Here is a 21703-nt window from a genome sequence, read left to right as displayed (position 1 = left end):
GAGGGCCTGCAAACAACTCGAGCGCGGCGCCTCGGCCAGGACGGGCGCGGAGGAGCGGTAGGTTGTCCGGGGCGGGCCGGGGAGCGGCCGCGGCCCCCGGGACCCGGCGGGGTGGACACGCCGCGGCCCCGCGCGGGCTGCTCGGCCGAGGCGGCGGCGGCGCGTGTGTGGCCGCGGCGGCGGCGGCGGCGGCGGGCGGGAGCGCGGAGGTGGAGAGAAGGGGGGCGCTGTCACGGCCACTCGGGCCGCCGGAGCCCCCGGCGCCAGGCCACTCGGCTGCCCGGGCGCGGGGCGTGAGCGTCGCCGACCCGGGCCGCCAGGGACCCCACCGGGCGGAGGAGGGGGCCCGTCTACCCTTCCGCCTTTTCCTGGGTCTCTCTCCCGGGCGGTGACGTGACGTGCTGACGGCGGGCCCGTGCCGGGGAGCTGGGCCGCTTTTTGTCAGCTCCGAGCTCGGCCCCTCCTCCCTCCCTCCGCCCGCCCCACCAGCCGGAGCCCGGCCCAGTGCTCCAGAGAAAGGCCGGCCTGCAGCACCCGCCGCCGTCGCCGCCCGCCCGTCCGGTGAGTTCCGGGCGCCGCCGCGGCCGTGCGGCCTCGCGCGCGCGCAGCGGCCTGGTCTCGGCCTGGTCGGCGGCCCGCCGAGGCGCCCTTCCGCGCTAGGCCGGGCGCGATGGCGCGCGGCGCCGAGCAGGCCCCGAGGAGGCCGCAGTTAGGCCCGGGGAGGAGCCCGGCCGCCCCGAGCGGCGGCGGAGGCGCGTTTCGCCGACGGGCGGGGGTTGGGGGAGGCTCGCCCGGTGGCCGGGCCCTCGGCGGAGGGGCCCCGGCGCGGCCCCGGGGCCCCTCGCGGGGCTGAGGCCTGGCCGGGAGGCGAAGGCTGCAGGCGTGAGGTGAAGGCCGCAGGCCGGCCGGGCCGATTTTCGCTATGTAAATAATGGGCGCGGGGGGGAGGGCCGGGGGACAAGATGGCGGCGGCTCGGCGCCTGCTGCAGGGGACGACTGAGGGGGTTGCCGGGAGGGGGAGCCGCCATCTTGAAGGCGGCGTCGGGAGAGAAAATTCCGCTAGAGCCCGTGAGGGGGGGTCGGAGAGCGGGCGGCGGCGGCGGCGGCGGCTGCTCCGGTGCGGGGGCCCGGCGGCCCGGCACGGCGGCGTGCGCGCGCGGAGGGGGCGTGCTCGCGCCACACAGTGGCCATTGCCCTCGCCGCCATGATGGGCGCTCAAGCGCCAGAGGCTCGGCGGCAGCGCCACCTTCCTGCCCTGCCTTCCGCAGCCCCGTGACCGGCTGCTGCTTCCGCTGCGTCGCAGCTGGGCTGCCGCAAGCGGCCGTCGCCACCACCCGGGTCCCCGACGGCCGCACTGGCAGCTGGGCTGATCCCCGCCCCTCTGGATTTCGGTCCCCCAGCCCCGTGGCCGACGTGGCTTTTGAGGGCGCGCTCGCGGGCGTTGTCCCCCCCCCCCCAACAATCGTTGTCTCCTCGGTGATTTGAATAAAGGAATACAAATAAAATCGATCTGCGAGCAGTTCTCACCACTCTTTGAGCGGCTCGCGGGGACGTGCAAATTGCACAGCGCGAAAACGTAGAAAACACTTTGTTTGCGAACAACTTTCAGGAACGGGGAGCCTTGGAAAGGATCCCTTGGGATCGTTGGATGCCGTAGGGGATGACCCAGGGGCGGAAAGTTGCTTTCTTACGGAAGGAGTAAGAACAGTGTGCCCCCAAGTTTTATCTATCAAGGCTGGGGTGGGGGTGGCCCCTACTACAAAGTTGCGGGGTGGGAAATCCGCCCAGGCTGGCCGGCCAGAGCACTGGTGCCCCGACAGATGGCAGCGGGCTCCTGGACTGCAGCTGGAGGATGCTCCAAGACCGTTTTCTCGGAGGCAGAGAAGGTGAAATGTACTAAAGCGCTTCTAGGCTCTCCGAGGCGGGCAGCTGTCCCTTCTAGAGCTTCAGAGAGGGTTCCCGAGGTGCTCTTGGGCGGTTTCTGGGATGGCGGTGAAGAAAGGGCGTTTGGAGGGTGACCCCGTGTTTACATGTTGCCTGGAGGAGGTGGATGGTGGACGAGCGTGCTGGCGGGGGTGGGGGGGATTGGAGACCGACTAAAGGAGGCAGACCCCAGGAAGCCGAGCGGTGCTCCCCAAGCTGGACTTTAGGAGTGCCGTGGGACCAGGGAAAGTTGTAAAGTCAAGATGGGAGGAGAGAAGAAAGTGGATCAGTGAAGTGAAGCCAGTTATGCTACTCTTTGATCAGCCACTTCTTGGGTGCTCCTGTTTTTCTCTCCTAATTTGTCACCCCAAGTTAATAGCCTTCTTGCTCTGCTTATTTCTGTAAGTAAACAAGTAGGGGTTTCTTCCATTTCATTTGACCGTGGTTCAGCGTCACAATGCTGTGGGTTACTTTCCGAAGAGGAGGCCTAAATTTGGAAGTATTCCATTGGTTGTTTCCTTGCCTTCGCTTTAGAGAAGAGATGCTTAGAAGTGGGACTGGAAAGAGCAGTGGGTTCGAGAGCCCTGCTCTCCCAGTCGGTGAGGGAACTACCGATCACCCTTGGGCTTGACAGGGCAACTAAGGCTATGCTGAGTTCAGTTTCATGCAATTTTTAATTATATATATGCATATATATAAATGTTTAAAAACAAATTCTAATTGAGGTAACTTGGTTTTCCTAATGTTACTATTTCTGCCTTAGGCATGCAATGGCACTGCAGCACATCTGCCACCAAAGGGCTGGTCTTCTCTCTGCACCCTCGCTCTCCGTTCCTTCTCTCTGCCCCCACCCTCCTGCACGCTACCCTCAGTCCTGTTTTCTGCTCATGTTTTGATTAATGTGTGACTCGTGGATGTACATGGGGGAAGATGTTTCCTAGCGTTGTGTATAACTCTGCGTAAATATGTATTAGAAACTTGTTTCAGCCTTTCCCTAGACCGCAGCAGGTCAGAGAGTGATACTAGAGAGGAGGATAGGGAACTGGAGTTTCTTCTGGATCTTGTGAACTGCAGCGGTTTGCGAAAGTTGGAGTGAAGATGTGTTGTAGGAAGTTCACTACACGACACGTGTTATTGTGATTGTTGAGGGCTGTGATTTCCGATGAGGTAACCATAAACTTAGAAGAACCAGTTGCTCTATAGTTGGAGAGTTGGGAAAGACAAAGAATGCTGAAAAGAAAACACGTGGCTGGGAGATGGTGCAGGGCTTGCTAGTGGCCCTGCTCATCCCACACACTCACTGCAGGGTGCCCTGAGCACTGATGAGAGGAGCAAGAACAAATGAGAAGAGAAACAAAGCTGCTAGTGGTGGGGGACTCTGCATTGCCAGGAGTCGAACCCAGGACTCCCAACGTGCCAAGTTTGCACCGCAGCCCCTTGAGCCATTCCCCAACTGAGTCGTTATGGTTTTTGTTTCTGGGTCACACCTGGTGGTGCTGGGGGGTGAGGGTGAGGGAACCAACGACCTTGCAGTGTGGGTTGTGTAACCCTAGGCTCCAGTACGTGCGAAGCGCGCTAAAGCTATCTCCCCTGAATTGTATCTTGAGCCCCTGACTTGTTAGTTTTTAACACGTTTGTGCTTCAGATAGAAGTGTTCTTTAAAAAAAAAAAACCCACACTCACATTGCTTTTTGTACTGCTTCCTCTCTAACTGCATTTGAACTCACGTTGTCAATGATGACCTTGTTTGTATTATTTTCTGTTTGTACACACTGGCAATTCTTCACTTCTCTTTTACACTCTGAAAACCATCACTTTAGGTAGATTACCTAATCTTTGTTTAAACCAGAAGGTTAGATGACCACCTGATAACAGCCTTTGGGTGTTCACCTACTTCCATTTCCTGTTCTTCCTCTGTCTCTGTCTAGGCTTTTTTCTGTTCCCTTGCCTGCTGCCTGAGAATTGGCCGCCTTCAGGCGCAGCTGCTCTCTGCCTGTGAGCCCCACCCGTCCCAGAGGACTGAGCTGTCAGTGATTTGGCTGCTTGCATCATTGCTCTCTCCGCCGCTGCCTTTCCCTCACCGATATTCCTAGCTTTGCTCATCTTACAAAAACCTCACCTGTCTTCTCTCTCTTTTCACTAATACTTGAATTTTTTTCCCTCATCCCACTTACTCCTAAATTCCCTGTCGTCCCAAATCGGGAAGCCATACCACAGCCTTTCAGCCCATGTGTCAGATAAAAGCATTCTGTGTTTTCGGGCACTTGGTGCTTTTCTATTACTTGCAGTGGAATCCCCCTTACAGTCAGTCCTCCGTCCTTTCCTCTCAGATAGATATTTCACCCTGGCTGTAGTGCCCTTTACCAAGTCCCTTCTCTCCTAGTTTGTCAACTAGTACTCAGTTCCTACTTAACCTTCCACTTTACTGTCTTACTGTCTCAACATGTTCAAAACAAACTTTATGTGGCTCCTACCTGATAACCCACTGCTCTTTATTGGGAATATCATATATTTAATATGTTAAATATTACAGTAGAGCGATAGCACAGCAGGTAGGGCGTTCGCCTTACAAGTGGCCAACATGGCCGACCCGAGTTCGATTCCTCCGCCCCTCTCGGAGAGCCCGGCAAGCTACCGAGAGTATTTGATATGCCAGACACAGTAACAACAAAGTCTCCAATGGAGACGTTACTGGGCCCGCTCGAGAAAATCGACGATCAACGGGAGGGCCTTTACCTTTACCTTTTACCTATAATAAATATTGATAGATGTAATATGTGTGTATATATATATATATATGTTTAAACCCAGTGCCCCTATCCTCTGCTACCAGGGGGCTGGAGCAATAGCACAGCGGGTAGGGCGTTCGCCTTACACGCGGCCAACATGGCCGACGCGAGTTCGATTCCTCCGCCCCTCTCGGAGAGCCCGGCAAGCTACCGAGAGTATTCGATATGCCAAACACAGTAACAACAAAGTCTCCAATGGAGACGTCACTGGGCCCGCTCGAGCAAATCGACGATCAACGGGAGGGCCCCTAAAACAGCTACTTCCAGTTTCTGTTAATGACAACATCTTTCCAGGTCCACTTTTTTCTTACCCGTGGCAGATAGCAATGTAGAGAACATCAGTATTTAACCTACCTTTGTTTTTTGGGGGGGGGGGTGAGGCCATACCCAGCGATGCTCAGGGGTTACTCCTCCTGGCTCTGTGCCCCGGGATCACTCCTGGCAGTATTCGGTGGGCCATATGGGAATCTGGGGATTGGACCAAGGTTAGCTGTGTGCAAGACAAACATCCTATCCATAGTACTACGTCTCTAGCCCTATATAAACCTATCTTAGCTTTAGTTTTGTTTCTCCTACATTGTGGTTATAGAGGGGGCTGAAGCAATATTATGGCAGGTGGGGTGCTTGCCTTGCACGTGGTCTACCTGGCTTTGATCCCTGGTACCCCATATGGTCCCCCAAGCCCTACTAGGAGTGATTTCAGAACAGAACCAGAAATCAGCCCTGAGCTCTGCTGGGTATGCATCCCCTCCCCGCCAAAGAACAAACAAACTGGTTGTAGAGATAGCTTCTCAGTTATCTTTGTTCCCAAGCACTACCTGGCACATGGTTATCTCTGAATTACTTCAATTATTGTATGCAGGGGTGCTGGAGTGATAGCACAGCACATAGGGCGTTTGCCTTGCACACGGCCGACCCGGTTGGCCCAGGTTCGATTCCTCCACCCCTCAGGGAGAGTCCGGCAAGCTAGCGAGAGTATCTCGCTCACACGGCAAAGCCTGGCAAGCTACCCGTGACATATTCGATATGCCAAACACAGTAACAACAGGTCTCACAATGGAGACGTTACTGGGCCTGCTCGAGCAAATTGATGAGCAACGGGAGGACAGTGACAGTGACAGTGGTTGTGTGCAGGGATTTTTTTTTCCCCCCTGTGAGAGAGGCATACCCGTCAGTGCTCAGGGATGATTTTTGGCAGTGCTTGGGGAACCATATGTGGTGCCCATGATCAAACCGGGGATGGCAGCAAGCAAGGCAAGGTCCTTCACGAACCCTGTTCTCTTTCTCTGGCCCCAGCATGCAGGGAATTTTATGTAGTGAAAAAGTTTTCTTTTTCAGGTATTCAGACATCTAATCAGTATTATTTGACCAAGGGATGTACATATTAAGGCACAGCAGGTAGCTGAATAGTCTCCATAACACTCCCAACCTGTAATAGGTTGAAGTATGGCCAATCTGTTCTTAGTCTGTTAAATTATTTTTCCAAACAACATTCTGTAAAATGCAAGTATCTTGTAATTATTTGACTCAGAAGTATACTTTGGGGCAAACTATGGGGCCTTGAAGTAAGTATACAGCCATTAGGCCTCCTGGCCCACTTAGATTCCCTCTAGCATTCTAACCCAGGGCCTCATACTTGCAAGACTTGTGCATTCTACCACTGAGTAACACTTTGTCCCCTGAGCCTCTCAATTTTTAAGAGTCTTAAGAGGTCCTGATCCCATAAAGTTGGAAAACAGCATCTAGTCCTTTTGTTTGTATGAAAATGTAAAAATAATTGTGGTTTGTTCTTGGCTGGTTTATTCAAAGCAGCCATGAGATGGTTCGTAATTTTCTGCAATTTCAAACAGTACTTCAGTAATCATCCTTATAGTGTTCTTATTTTTTAGGATTATGGAAGTAGAATTGTGACATAGAAGAATGAATGTATCTCATTGCTGATTTCATCTTGCATTTCTTAGCTTACTTAGAAAGTTGCACCTTTCCCCCATGGTTTGCTCTTGTTGACCCTCCTGCATTTTTACTTTGTTGCTTATAAATATTCTTTTGTTTTTTACTTTGGTCCATACCTAGCAGTCCTCAAGGGCTACTCTTGGGTTGGTGCTCCCAAGTGACAGTGATGGAACATTGACTTCCTGCATGCAAGGTCTGTACAACTAACCCTTTGTGCTTTCTCTTGGCCCCGTTTATACTCATTTTATATTGAATAGAATGATCTGCAATTATACACACTGAAAATACTTTTTTCTATTCTGGAAAAAATAGCTTTTTTATGAAATTTTTTTTGGTAATGAGATGGTAGCTAGTTTTTCTTCAGTTATGACTCATGTATACCTTTGTCTGCAAGAAATTCTTCCCTTCAAGGTTATAATGACACTGTACTTTTTTGTATTGAGATAGATCCCTTAGTTCATCAGGAGTTTTTTCTCTTCTGTGATGTAAAGGGATCTAATTTTATTTTATTTTAATTTTTTTAAAGAAATATGTATTTGCTGAATGGTTCAGTCTTTCTCCCCACTGATTTAGTGTAGCTCCTGAGATATTCTCGTATGTATGTAATATGTTTCTGGTTTTTTTGGCGTATGTGACTATTTCTGTATCAATACTACTATGATCTCATCATGATAGCTTCACAATTAAATCTTAGTATGTCTTTTTTTTTTCTTAAGGGATTTTAAAGCAATCTCCTTTCTTATTTTAGGGTTAGTTTGTTAACTTTTATGAAAAACAGCTAGTTTTTTTCTTGTATCTGCATGAAATTTATAGAAAATACAAAGTCATTCATAGTGATGCTAAGTAGTGAAGCTGGGCATGCTCTACTGCTTTTCATAAAGTTCTTGCACAATATGCATTAGAGTTTTTACTAGATGCTGTTTAAATTTTGCCATTGTGAATGGGCATTGTAGCATTGTATTTAATTATCAGTGATGTGTAGGGAACACTGTTGATTTACATGTATGGATCGTGTAAACTTACTGAACTTGTTCTTAGTAGATTCTTAGATGTATCTCCCTACATTTTAACATCTTCGAAATCGAAATAGATCTTAATTGATGGTATCCTTAAAATTACTGCTGTCTAAGCAGCAGTCAAGATATAGTTTGGTTTACTTATTTTTTCATGGGATTTTTTTTCCCTCTGCTGCATATTTATACAAAATGAATAATTTCTAAAATAGAAATTTTAAGTATATTGGCATAAATTGCTTTAAAATCTAACTTTTTAATTTATACTGTTACTTGCTTATATTAAGATTTTTCAATTATTTCTGCTCATAAGTCAATTTATTTCTATTTTTTTTTTGCTTCTGGTATTTTTAAAAAGTTAAGTTGAAAATTCAGTTCCTTATTATATAATCTTTGCTCTTCTAATATATGCCTTTAAAATTTTTCATTTTCACTGCATCACACTTTAGAATTGCCCACATCCCAAGTTGGGATGTGTAATTCCTTTCTTTCACGTCATGGGGTTTTATCTTCTCTTCATTGTATATCTCCTAAATAAAACTTATTTTCACAAAAGCAAGTAAACAGGCCTGTAATTTTTTCTCTGAGCCAACTGGATGCTGATTTTGACATGAATTGATTTTTGTTCTGAATATATCATAGTTCCAACTACTCGTTTAATTGTCTAGAAGTTGGTTTTCAAATTAATTTTTTTATGTCTTGACATCTCTTTTAAGATTTTGCCTTAGAGTTGGGGTATATTGAGTGCTCTGGAAAAAATGCCAATGTATTTCTTCATATTAACAACAATTTGAAAATCAGATTTTAAGAGGAAGGGATTTGGGCTACGCTCAGCAGTCCTTAGGGGCTATTCCTACCTCTGCTGGGAGTTACCCTTGGCAATTCTGGGGTAGGGAGTGGGAGTGGGGGTGGTCTGCGTGGGTACTGGGTATTTGAACAAGGTTGGTAGGATTCAAGGCAAGTGCCTTAACCCCTGTATTTGTAAAAGTAGAACAGAGGAATGTGAAATAATTAAACTGTAAAGAGAATAACTTTATTGCAATTTGAGTAATTTGTTTAAAATTAAAAAAATAAACTATATTTAAACATCTTTTTTTTAAAAAAAGGAACACTATTAGCTCTTTATATTTTAAAATAAATGGCATTTATTTTCTTGGTAGGATATATAGATAGTCTGAAGAAATGAAAATTCATGTATTAGAGAAAAAGAAGCAAGGAATACAAAATGGAACAAACAACAAAATACAAGGAGACTTACGGTTTAGCATAAACGTAAGAGTCCACGCTCCAAATAAGGTGGCCTGGCTCATAAATGGAGAACCAGACAGTCTTGTGGTTTGACTGGCACAAGACCATGATTAATATTTAAAAAGTTACACACAAACCACGAAGCCAAGTCCTTTGCACTTCATATTCAGATATCCTGAAAATTAAAGAATCTGGGAGAAATAAAACACTTCTCAATGATGTTTTTTATTTTAGTTGTGATTTACAATACTGTTAATAGTAGGTTTTATACATTCAGTGTTTCAACACCATACTCCGCGGTGTCCACCCCCCTACCCCCATCGTCCACCATGGCTTTGATCATCTTTTGAGAAAATTAGGGCCAATACTTGATTTCTGCCCTTGACTTTCTAGAGCAGAATTTCCTAAACTTATTTTACCTACTGCTCCCTTTTCAGAGGAAAAGAATCAACATCCCCTGGAAATCTAACTTCATTAAGTGAACAAACAGGAAACACCCTCCTCCATTTTTACCTGAAACTACTAATGCATTCCCCCCCCCCCCCCCCCCACTCCCATGCCCCCATCCTTCCAGTGCCCCCCAAGAGACAGTATTGTCCTTTTTGGGAAACACGGTTCTAGAATAATCATACTTGGTTAAGGTTTATGTGTCTATATGTGTGTATAACTGTGCCCATGTTTTCTTACGTGACAAATCACATTTACAAATACTTGAGATTAATAATGATGATTTTAGTTTGATTACTTTTTAAAGAAGTTAAATAGTTTCATAAAAAGAATTAAAAGCTTTGAAAGCTTTTCTCCTATCTGCTCTGACACAATTTAGATTTGAGAAAAGCCTGGAATTTCTTATTTTGGATTTTTTTTTTTTTTTGCCATAACCAACAGTGCTCAGGACTTATATGCCAGGCATCAAACCTGATCAACGGTGTGCCAGACAGGCACCTCTCCTGCTGTATTCCCTCTCTGGAGCCCCTGAAACTTTTTAAAGGGGTCATGGACAGCTCTCCCCTCTTCTTCAATTTGATTGGCTTTTCTATCTCATTAATATGGATTGTTAAGTTATGGAATGTACTAAGTGGTGACTATTCTACTGAAGAGACTACTGATTGTATATTGCAAATAGTTAGGAAGTATAGATTTTCTAACATGAAATTACAGTCTTAAAAGACAGATGTCGTGCTTAGTGTTCAAGGCCCATCAAATGTAGGTCCTGTACATCTTTGGACCAGAGTAACAATGAACAGAACAAAAATTGAAACAAATTTGAAAAAATTGAACAAAGTATGAAACAACAGAAGAAAATCATGTGAGTTTTGAAAGGGCTCAGTGAAGTCAGTCCTCGATACAAAGTAAGCTCTCAGAAGATAGAAAGCTTGGTAGCAACAGGGCCAAAGGCCGCAGAATGGGAGTGTTGGTTGATTCACACAACTGAGTTTGCACCGGAGGTTTGAAAGGAGGAGCCTTCTAGGACCTTAGGTGACGGAGGTAGGTACTCTGGTGATGGGTGTAATGTTGTAATTAATGTACACATGAAATCGTCATTAACAGTATTGTAAATCACAGTACTTCAGTTAATAAGGGAGAAGCTCCGGATTTCTGATGGAAGGTATATGGGTTCTGATGTATGCCGACTAGAGCTTAATAGAGTGGTAGCAGTGAAAATAAAGAGCACATGATGAACTTGAGAGTCTGACTTCCTGGCATTTCAAAGACCAACTTGGCAAGAGACATGAAATATAATTCTACATTTGAAACTTAGGTATCTGAAGAAATGATGGCTAACATTGAACATCAGTGGGGGTACATTTAGAAAAGAAAAGTAGCTTTAAAGACAAGATATAATTTAAATGAGTTCTCACCAGTTCTGATTTCTCTCTAAGAAAAATTCATTTCTTGACAGATCTGCATTTGTTTGCCTTTTTGGCAGCTTGAGTAGTTTCCATCTACTCTGTATCATCCCATTTGAGTCTTAAGTGCTACTTAGGGAGAGGAAGTATAGTCCAGTCATAAATTAAAAGATACTGAGGTTTTGGTAGACTAAAAGCAGAAAAACGATTCTTGTGTATATATTAGCTGCAAAAAGCAAAGTGAGTTTATAAACACCCTGTTAATTTGCCCAAGAGTGTGATGCTGAAACTGTCTAGGCGTCAAGAGATAAACAAATAAATTATATTCATTATCCCTAATTTTAGATAAAATGCCATTGATGTTAACTTGGTACATTTCTGTTGCTTTATTTTAAAGAGTGGGGTGGTGAATTTCCTTAGTTTCTCTCAATACCTCATTTCCCTTAAAACTGTATTATGTTTTTGGGGCTGGAGAGAGTGTGCAAAGAGTTGAATGCAGCTGGCCCTGGTTTAATTCCTGGTGCCACGGACGGCCCCTGAGCACCATCAGGAGTAAACCTGATCACCACTGGGTGTGACCCCCCCCCCAAAGCCTCAAACAAAAAACTGGACATTTTTGGTTAGTATATACTGATGTTGGTTTATAATGGTAAATACATGAAATGTAATATTGTGATGCAGCATTATTAGTATAAGAATACTCTGAAAGAAAAAACAAATCCTATTCTACTGTGAATTCTTTCATTGCACTTTGAGGATCATGATTTCTTTAACTGGGAAGGGAATATTTTACTGAGCCTGAAGTGAGAATGGGTTCCCAGAAGTATTTTGAGGGCATGTGATAGACTTAAAGCTAGCACGCATTCTTCCAAATCACAATTCTCTTTGTTCTTTGAACTATTCTAATTTGTCTTCAGATTAGCTAGTCTCTCCTTGAGTTAATTTTCTACCCATTATCATAGTCCTAAGAATTTTTCAGAGGGGAAGAGCAGTATTACATGGGATATGGCACTTGTCTTGCATGCGGCCACTCTAGGTTTGATCCCTGGCATCCCATATAGCCCCCAAGCCCTCCCAGGAGTGATCCCTGAGAGCAGAGCCAGGAGTAAGCCCCGAGTACCAATGGGTGTGCCCTCCCCCCCCCACACACACACCTTTTTTTTTTTTTCAGAGTATGTACCATTCTAAGAAAATAGTTTCATTCTAATTGTCAAAATTTCTAACCCCACAGGGGTTATAAATTTGAAGTATTGTAATTTTTACTGGGAAGTACAGACTATATGTTGTTTTTTTTTTCCCAGTTTGGATTTCTCTGGTAAAACACAAGGACAAACTGTCATTTTGTCAAAAACATTTTTTTTTTTACTGCTCTAAAGGGTTACTGCTTACCTAGTCAAAATAAGGTTTGTGCATGCTCTATTTGGGTCTAAAATTGGAAATTGAATATTATATCAAATGATCGGAACAATAGTAAGTTCTTTTAGGGTAAGTTGGGTCATTATTTTAGGGCACCTTGATTTTGGGGAATTGCTGAAGCTTTCTGAGCAGGGGAGTTCCATGATCAAAGAAGCACTTCAGGAGAATTAGTTTGCCCACAGATTTTAGAAATGTCTCCAGACTGACTTGGCACCAGCCCTGACTTGTAATAGGGTTCCTAGTCACTTGTTATGGGAATGGTGGAAAGCAGAAGGCCAGTCAAGAGGCTTTGTGCAACGTCTGGGAATTGGGAAATATAAAGCTGAGCACGAATGGTGACAGTGGGAATCAAGGGAAAGGGACGGGCGACTGAGAATATGTGAAGGAATAGACAAGCTCTAAGGCCTAGGAGGTTATGTTAGGAGAAAGCAGCATTTGTCCCAACGAAAACATGCAGTGGACAGTCGGTGGAAATGCTATCCGACATATGTGGATTTGAGGAATGATATTTGGCAGATGGGAGTTGAAATTTGAAACCTGGAGAAATAAAGAGAAAGCCGGAGAGAAGAAGCTGAATGCACTGGCTGGGCAAGGCCGCAGTGAGGCGTGATGGAGGCAGAGGTTACAGCAGCTGAGAAGGTGGGAAGAGAAAGAAGTTGTCACTGAAAGAAATTGAGGAAGGAGAAAATTTTCAAAATCAAGGGGATTGATGATCAGATGCTAATTGAAATGTCACGGAAGGTGAATGCTGAGAAAAGGAGTTACTGTACTTGTTGAGAACTCTTCAAGCCGGTGGGTTGAGAATATGCACAGAAGTTGGAGGAAGGGGCCATAAATACTGTAACAAAACCCATTAATTGCCCTTTTAATTGGCTTAATTTCATACCATGCTTAGAAATTATATTTGTCATGGGGGGGTTGTGAGAGGTAGGGCACACCTGGCTGTCCTTAGTGCTTACTCCTGGCTCTGCTCGGGTCCCTCGTGGGGGGCTTGGAGTACCATATAGATGCCAGGAATCAAACCCCTGTCGACTGCACACAAGACTTACCCTTACCTTCTGTACTATCTCTCCTCCTGTAATTAAAATTTTTTTAAGGGGGGGAGAAAGTGTTATGACCAGAAATGGTTTCAGTAGAGAAAGGGCAGTGACAACTTACTCAAAGCGTATCCACGTTCTGTTTCTCATGATCAAAAAGTTTTGTTTTCTTTTGTCCTTTTTTTTTTTTAAATTTTATTGATTCACCGTGACATAGTTACAAGCTTTCATGTTTGGGTTACAGTCACACAATGATCAAACACCCATCCCTCCACCAGTGTACATTCCCTACCACCAATATTCCCTGTATACCCCCCTTTCCCACCCTCCCCCTGCCTCTATGGCAGACAATATTCCTCATACTCTTTCTCTACTTTTGGCCATTATGGTTTGCAATACAGACACTGAGAGGTTATTATTTTTGGTCCTTTATCTACTTTCAGCACACATCTCCCATCCCGACCGGTTCCTCAAGCCATCATTTTCTTAGTGATCTCTTCTCTATTCCAGCTTCCTTCTCCCCTTTGCTCATGAGGCAGACTTCCAGCTATAGAGCAGTCTTCCTGTCCTGTGTATATACTATCCTTAGGAGTCAGCCTCATGTTATGTTGTTTTATACTCCACAAAATGAGTGTAGTCCTTCTATGTCTGTCCCTCTCTTTCTGACTCATTTCACTTAGCATGATTCTCTCCATGTCTATCCATTTATAAGCAGATTTCATGACTTCATCTCTCTTAACAGCTGCATAATATTCTATTGTGTAGATATACCAAAGTTTCTTTAACCAGTCATCTGTTCTAGGACACTTGGGTTGTTTCCAGATTTTGGCTATTGGGAACAGTGCTGCAATGAACATATGAACATATAGGTACAGATGTCATTTCTACTGGCTTTTTTGCATCCTCGGGATATATTTCCAGGAGTGGTATTGCGGGGTCATATGAAAGCTCAATTTCTAGTTTTTGAAGGACTATCCATATTGTTTTCCAGAAAGGCTGGACTAGTGGGCATTCCCACCAACAGTGAAAGAGCGTCCCCTTTTCCCCACATCCACTCCAGCACTGGTTCTGTTGTCCTTTTCTTCTTCTTCTTCTTCTTTTTTTTTTTTTTTTTTTTTTTTTTGGTAATCCTTTGAACTTGAAGGAGTTTGAATAAATTGCTCTTTCTAGAAAATGAGTAGCCTCGTCTGAGTTGACATGTTGAAATCCATTTAGTAATGTTATCTTGTATTGAAGGAACATATATATATAAATTTAGCACCTGAAAATAAAATGTACATAGATAACCATAATATAAATAGCAAGTAAGAAAAATAGCAAATAAGAAAAAGGACAAAGTGCTGTGGAAATTCAGAGTAGGAAACCTTATTTTTTTCCAGCTTTTTCCCTTTTTGTGGGAATAATATTTGGTGGAAAGAGCCAAGGAGGGATGATGGTAGACGTGTTCGAGCTTGAAGAAACACTGTACCAAGTATTCAGTGGGGGTATTAACGGGGCCACTGGGCAGTTTTGTTTGGCTGAAGTGTGTGTGTAGCGGTGGTGGTGGGAGGGGGTGGTACATGATGAAAAGTTAGGGAAGTAATAATGGAAAGTTAGAGCCAGAATTTAGAAGATGGCTATAGTTTGAATTTTATTTGGAGGCTACAGAAAACCATGAAACATTTTTGAACAGAGGAATGATATTACCTAGTTGATAATTTAGAAAAATTGCTCTGGTGAAGGAAGCTTTAATAGAAAGCATGCAGCACACACATCATCAGTCAAAGAATGATAGCAGTAAAAGAAAGTTGTATCTCAGAATTGTTTAGGTTGGATTAGAAAGTGAGAAAGTAGAAGTAAGGAAACCATTGAGGGAGGAGCTTTATGCAGTATTTAAGACATGAGTAAACCACAATCCTCTTTTTGAAACAGTGATTAGTGTTAAGTAGTATTTTATTGGTTAAGTTCTTTTTGTTTTGCGCTTAAATAGAAAAAGGAGATTTAAGGTCATTAAGATGTCTTGCAAAACCCCAAGGCAGACAGTGTTGTATAACTGGATGCCAGAAATGTCTAGAATTCAGAGCTAAAAAGTTGTTGCTATGCCTGCCTTCCTGCTCCCACAATTCTGTTTTTCAGATCATTCAGTGGATTCTTTTCATTTGCAAACTATTTCATTAGTCTGAGCTGAATTTGGAAAGGTCCTGGTGGGGAGAAGGCAGAGACTGTGAGACGAATTCACCTTGCTTCATGGTTTCAGATTCTCAGGGATAGGACTTTGGTTTTATTGTGTTAGAAGATTAACTTATTTTTACCATTGCACGATTAGTGCCAATCAACTGTGGCCAAGGGATTATAAGTATACCGCGGGAATTTTATTTGTAGATTGGAGGGTTAGTTAAGAGAGGTTTATTATATGTTAGAAGGAAATCCAAAGAGTGTTTGCTACAATTTTGCACTTTGAATCCTCCTCCCACCCCCTTGTTGCTGCTGATACAATAACTGTGGATCATACATAGTTGTTTACAGTGCCCACATAAGGAGATGGACACATTGTTGTGGTTCTGAGGGTCCCAGACTGGGATTGGGCTCAGCATACTTTATGCCTGCCCCAGGCCCCTGCACTTGGAATTTTCAGCATTGTTTAATTTACTAGTTGAAAGATAGCAGCTATATTAATCCTGGAGAAGTGATAGGAAAATTGGGCAGAAAATTCACCCTGCAAGCAACAGAGTATGTTTAAGTTGATCCTTGACACAACCCGTAGTGCCATTGTGGGAATGTGGAGTATACTGAGAGGAGAAAGTAGTGCTGGTGTCTGGAAATGTTCAGCGTAGTGTCTACACTAGGTTTATGCGTGTGTCAAAATCCGTCAGTTTGTGTGCACATTATATATGTAAACACTACCACAATTTTTAAAAGCTAGGAACAATTATTGATTTACCTGCCTTTGTCATGTGATACTCAAAAAGCATTGAAAATCAAGATTCTAGATATGTCCTTGATGTTCATCTGAATTTTGAGTATTTCAGAAATGTAAATATAATGGATTTTTTAATAAAATAATTGTTCACTTCTCTCTGTCTCCCCACCCCCCAACACACATATTTTAGGAGCTGTGACTGATGAGAATTAAAGGCCATGGATGAAGATGGACTTGAATTGCAGCCTCAAGATCCAAACTCATTCTTTGATACAGGTATAACTTGGATTGTTTTGCTTCTCAGTTACTAAATTTAGAGTTGATGATCAGGTAGAAAAATTACTAGACTCTTCCCAATGATATTTACACTTAGGTATTTTATCGTGGAAAGCCTACATTTGTTAAAATTAGTGCATTATTCTCCTCTTAAAATTCTGTCTCTCTCACAACTAACTCTTGCATTCTTGTCAGTACTTTAGCAGTATCAAAATGTTCATTTTATCTTTAGTTATTCTCATCTTGTTATAACACTAAATCCTGTTAATTTTTCCCTTTGCAAATGTCCTCATTACATCTCTTCAGTCTATTTTCTATTACATAGAGACTATCATTTTTCATTCTGCAATAACTTTAAATTTTTGCCTTATGCTTACTTTCTTGCCTCTAGTCAAAGGTACTCCTGAACATAAAATTAACATGTGGATTATTTGATTTGTCTATTTTCCATTATAGGTATAAACCTAGGGCTCTCCACTTTCTGACCTCATCTTATTTTTACATCTCTGTCTCTTAGGAGTTGACAAAGGGAGCCTTTGGCTTCAGGAAGATGAAATCTTAACCTTACACCCCAAACTGTACAAGGGAAATTAAATTCATGAAATTCTAATATTAGAAAAACATATGTAAACTTATGGGTTACCGGGGCTGGAGCAGTATTAAAGTGGGTAGTTTGCCTTGCACACTGCTCAGTTCCCTGACACTCCATATCATCTCCTGAGCCTGCCTAGATCAGTCCCTGAGTGCAGAACTAGGAGTAAGCCCTAGGGTCCAAAACCCAAAAAATAAATAAAATTTTGGGTTAGCCATTGTTCCATTCATAAAACATCATAAAGTGGTTACACTAGATTTTATAATGTAAGCCATTGTTTTATATACACTAGCTGCCTACCCTTAGAAATGGAGAATGGGCACCGGTGGAGGGATGGGTACTCGATCGTTGTATAACTGAAACCCAAGCACGAAAGTTTGATAAGTCTACAACTGTACCTCATGGTGTTTCACTAATAATAATAAAAAAATGTCAATGAGTTTTCCATTGGACTTGAAATATTTTTGTGTGTATATGAGGTGCCAGGGGCTGGAGCGATAGCACAGCGGGTAGGGCATTTGCCTTGTGCGTAGCCGGCCCGGCCGAGTCGGGGTCAATTCCTCCACCCCTCTACCAAGAGTTTCTCTCCTGTACGGCAAAGCCTGGCAAGCTACCCGTGACGTATTCAATAAGCCAAACACAATAACAAGTCTCATGATGGAGATGTTACTGGGCCCGCTCAAGCAAATAGATGAACAGTGGGAGGACAGTGACAGTGATGAGGTACCAGGGAACGAAACAGGTTGGTAGCGTGCAAGGCAAGCACCCTACCCACTGTAACTATTGTTTTGGTCCCAAGGTTTCTTATATTTTGTCAGGTTCTTTGGCTCTTCTTGATCATTTGTAATTCTTTGGCATTTGTTGATCATTTGTGTTTATTAAACGAAGCCAGGGCCTGACCATTGATACATAGAGTTAGGCAGCTGCTTCAACTTGGCCTGTTTTGAGTCATATCTAGAAGTATTAACTGAAGAGCATTTTAGGTAAGACTGTTATAAAATTTATTTGCTTTTTTTTCTGGACCAGGCGCCAGGATAATGGAATTACCTGGTTTTATCTTTCACTTTGGAAAGGATATCTGGTTTTGATTCCCATTTGGGATGTTAATTCAGAGTAATATTTAATCAGCAGCATAATCTATAGAAATTACGTGATCTTTGTGAAGACATTCGATCTCAACTTGGCTTTAACAGATTCTTCCTTCTACCTTCATTCCTTAATCTCAGAGTGGATTACGGTAGGCTTTCTTATTCTAATGAACTGTCTGGGGAATTGGGGTATGAAGGAAGTTCAGGCGACGACTCACTGGAGGTAGAGTGCTCTCGTGAAGTTGGGGCAAACCTTGTTCCACTTTCCTCTTAGCCTTCACCACTTCGGAGCAACTGCACTTCTGCCATCTTATTCACAGAGGACCCATAACCAGTTGCCGGGCTTCTTTTCTGTGGCCTTCTGGCCCTCTTTTCAGTTATGCTCTGATACTTTGGTATCTTAGATTCAGAGGGTAACTTTTAAGTTTCTATATTTGGTGAAACAGTGTATCAGTACAAAGAAGAAAGAATGTGAAGGAAGATAGGGAAAAGATGGAAAGGGACTAAAGAAATGCATGGAAAAAATAGAATACTATTTGAGGAGAGATGGAAAAGAAGAGAAAGAATGAGAAAGCCATATATAAAGGAAAATGCTACATTTGCCTCTTGAAGTTGCATTAGGAATTTTTATAAACATTATCCTAAGATACTTAATGGGTTTAATTTTAATGAGTTCAAAATTTTACTTCAGTTAATATTTTTCTTTTGTGACTGCCTCCGTTACTTTGTTTTTGTCTCATGTTAATAGATTGGGATGAGTAGAAAAGTTCTTGTATGTTCTTTATATCTTTGTTTTGATATTTGAGAAAACTGATATTTGAAAACAAATTTCTTGGTAGAAATTCAATGACCTCTTGATTGGATTGTGCATGCCTACCTGAAACTTGTGATTTTAATTTTTTTCCCCCTAAGGAGCTGATGCAACACACATGGATGGTGATCAGATTGTTGTGGAAGTACAAGAAACTGTTTTTGTTTCAGATGTTGTGGATTCAGATATAACTGTGCATAACTTTGCTCCTGATGACCCAGACTCAGTTGTAATCCAAGATGTTATTGAGGACGTTGTTATAGAAGATGTTCAGTGCCCAGATATCATGGAAGAAGCAGATGTATCTGAAACAGTCATCATTCCTGAGCAAGTGCTGGACTCAGATGTAACTGAAGAAGTTTCTTTAGCACATTGCACAGTCCCAGATGATGTTTTAGCTTCTGATATTACTTCAGCCTCAATGTCTATGCCAGAACATGTTTTGACAAGTGAATCTATACATGTGTCTGACGTTGGACACGTTGAACATGTGGTTCATGATAGTGTAGTAGAAGCAGAAATTGTCACTGATCCCTTGACAAGTGATGTGGTTTCAGAAGAAGTATTGGTAGCAGACTGTGCCTCTGAAGCTGTCATAGATGCCAATGGGATCCCTGTGGAACAGCAGGACGATGACAAAAGCAACTGTGAAGACTACCTTATGATTTCCTGTAAGTCAAGGGGTGCAGTGGTTATCAAGGGTATTTTGAAGGCTCTCTTTTCTAACTTAAATCAAGGGTGAAATTTTCTTGACTTCTATGAAGTTAAAGTCAATCTCATAACCCTACCTTTATTTGTTGTTTCAGTATGAAGCCTGTAAAATAACTCAATTTAAAAAAGTGATGTGGTTTTGTGGGTGTTGAGGAGAGCTGCTACAGTGAACAGGGTGCTTGGCTGCATGCTGCAGACCCAAAATACATAAGTAGCATAAAATGTACTTTTCTGAAACATCCACTATTGCAATAGCAAAAGTTGATGAATTGGTGATAATGGGTCAGGTTCTGCCTTAAAGAGCTGTGAGGAACAAAATCATTTGGGTGGCTCTCATATTAACATGCTCAATAAAGATCTCACTCTAGATTTTATTGGTATCACCATATCCTTTAACTAGAGCAGTTAGGAAGAAGATGAGCAGGAGAGGGCTTTTGCCTTGTATGCTACTGACCCAGGTTCAATCCCCAGCATCCCATATGGACCTTTGAGCCTTGTCAGGAGTGATCCCTGAGCACAAAGCCAGGAGTAAGCCTTGAGCACTACTGGGTGTGCCCCTTCTGCGCCCCATCCCCCTTGCCAGAAAGAAAAAGCAGAGTTAGGTATTCCCTCTTTTTTCTTTCTTTTTTTTTTTTTTTTTTTAAGACATTCCCTCTTGGGACTGGAGCAATAGCACAGCGGGTAGGGCATTTGCCTTGCATGCAACTGACCCCGGTCTGATTCCCAGCATCCCATATGGTCCCCTGAGCACCGCTAGGAGTAATTCCTGAGTGCAAAGCCAGGAGTAACCCCTGTGCATTGCCGGGTGTGACCCAAAAAGGGGGGGGGGGGGTGAGACATTCCCTCTTAATCCTAGATTCAACTTAGGTGTTGAAATAATTTGCTTTCTTTGGTAACAAGCTTTTTACGTTTACCTTGCAATTTAGTGGTTTTTAGTATATTTGCAAACTTGTGTTGTAACCGTTGTTAAATTTTAGAATGTTTCACTACCTTAAGGAGGTACCCTGTGCCCTTTAGCTATCTCTCTCATCAAAACCTTTCTGCTTAATTCTCATCATTACCTATTCTAGACATTTCATATAAATGAAGTCTTTTGTGACTGGCTTCTTCTGCTTCGCATAGTGTTTTCAAGGAGTCTCTCCTTATTGGGGTATACATTTTTGTATCATGTATTGCTCTACATAGTGTTGTTTCTACCTTTAAGTCTTAAGAATAATTGTAATATCAACATCTGGATAAAAGTTTTTTGGACATAAGTTTTCGTTGCTCTCGTATACATATGGGAGTGGAATTGCTGAGTCACATAGTAATTCTATGTTTAACTTTTTGAGTTAACTGCCAGGCAGTTTTCCAAAGTCAGATTTTGCACGATTTTGAATTTCCACTATGAAGGAATTTCCACTGTTTCCACTATGAAGGTTTTAGTGTTTATAGCTCTTGTAAATACTGGTTTTAAAAATTATTATTATATATCTCTGGATGTGAAGTGATATTTTTAATTCCCCCCCCCCAAAAGATTTAGTGTTTGGTAGTAATAGAAAGAGGTAATAGTAACTTTCAATGAATAGTATCTGTGTGCCAAAACTTAATATATATTATTTATTATAAATGATTTTCTTTACAACCTTTTGAAGCGAAGATTTGGAATCAAGTATGTTTTATTTCAGAGTCTCATTTTCCACTGTACTCTCTTTGTGTGTGTATGTATGTATGTACATAGAGTTGATCCCATAAAGCAGTAGAGTTTGGGTAATTTGTGCTTATTGGTGGGTAGAGTAAGTAAATAGAAATACACTGCTAAAATTTATGAAATTTTTGAATATCCAATTTCAATGTTAAGTTATTTGGTGTGGGTCAGCGCTTAAGCATTTTCTAGATTCATTATAGCAGATGCGCAGCCTCCAAGCCCTGTTGCATTGTTTTTCTGTGGTGTTGTAACATTGTATGACTGAAACCCGATCATGAACAGCTTTGTAACTGTATCTCACAGTGACTCAATTTTAAAAAAAGAAAAGAAAAAATATAGGTTAGGGCCAGAGTGATAGTACAGGGGTTAGGAGCTTGCCTTGCAATGGCACTGACTCCAGTTTGATCCCT

At 43.0% G+C, this 21703-nt stretch overlaps 1 protein-coding gene across 2 annotated transcripts in view; it reads left to right on the top strand.

The window, feature by feature from the left end:
• Positions 1 to 229: 229 nt before the first annotated feature.
• ZFX (zinc finger protein X-linked) overlaps positions 230 to 21703 on the top strand; it is a 37413-nt gene continuing 15939 nt past the window's right edge. The window contains exons 1-3 of one of the 2 annotated variants that reach the window (XM_056131078.1): positions 230 to 561; positions 16319 to 16404; positions 18997 to 19566. In XM_056131078.1, coding sequence (XP_055987053.1) covers positions 16347 to 16404; positions 18997 to 19566 — 628 coding nt within the window. In that variant the 5' untranslated portion in view covers positions 230 to 561; positions 16319 to 16346. Of the gene's footprint in view, positions 562 to 6839; positions 6859 to 16318; positions 16405 to 18996; positions 19567 to 21703 lie in introns of those variants that run through there. The other variant, XM_056131079.1, reaches the window with a different exon arrangement.

This window comes from Sorex fumeus, unplaced genomic scaffold (genome assembly GCF_029834395.1).
Source record: "Sorex fumeus unplaced genomic scaffold, SorFum_2.1 ptg000086l, whole genome shotgun sequence".
NCBI lineage: Eukaryota > Metazoa > Chordata > Mammalia > Eulipotyphla > Soricidae > Sorex > Sorex fumeus.
The sequence above is the reverse complement of the archived record's forward strand: the minus strand, read 5'-3'. Positions and strand labels throughout refer to the sequence as shown.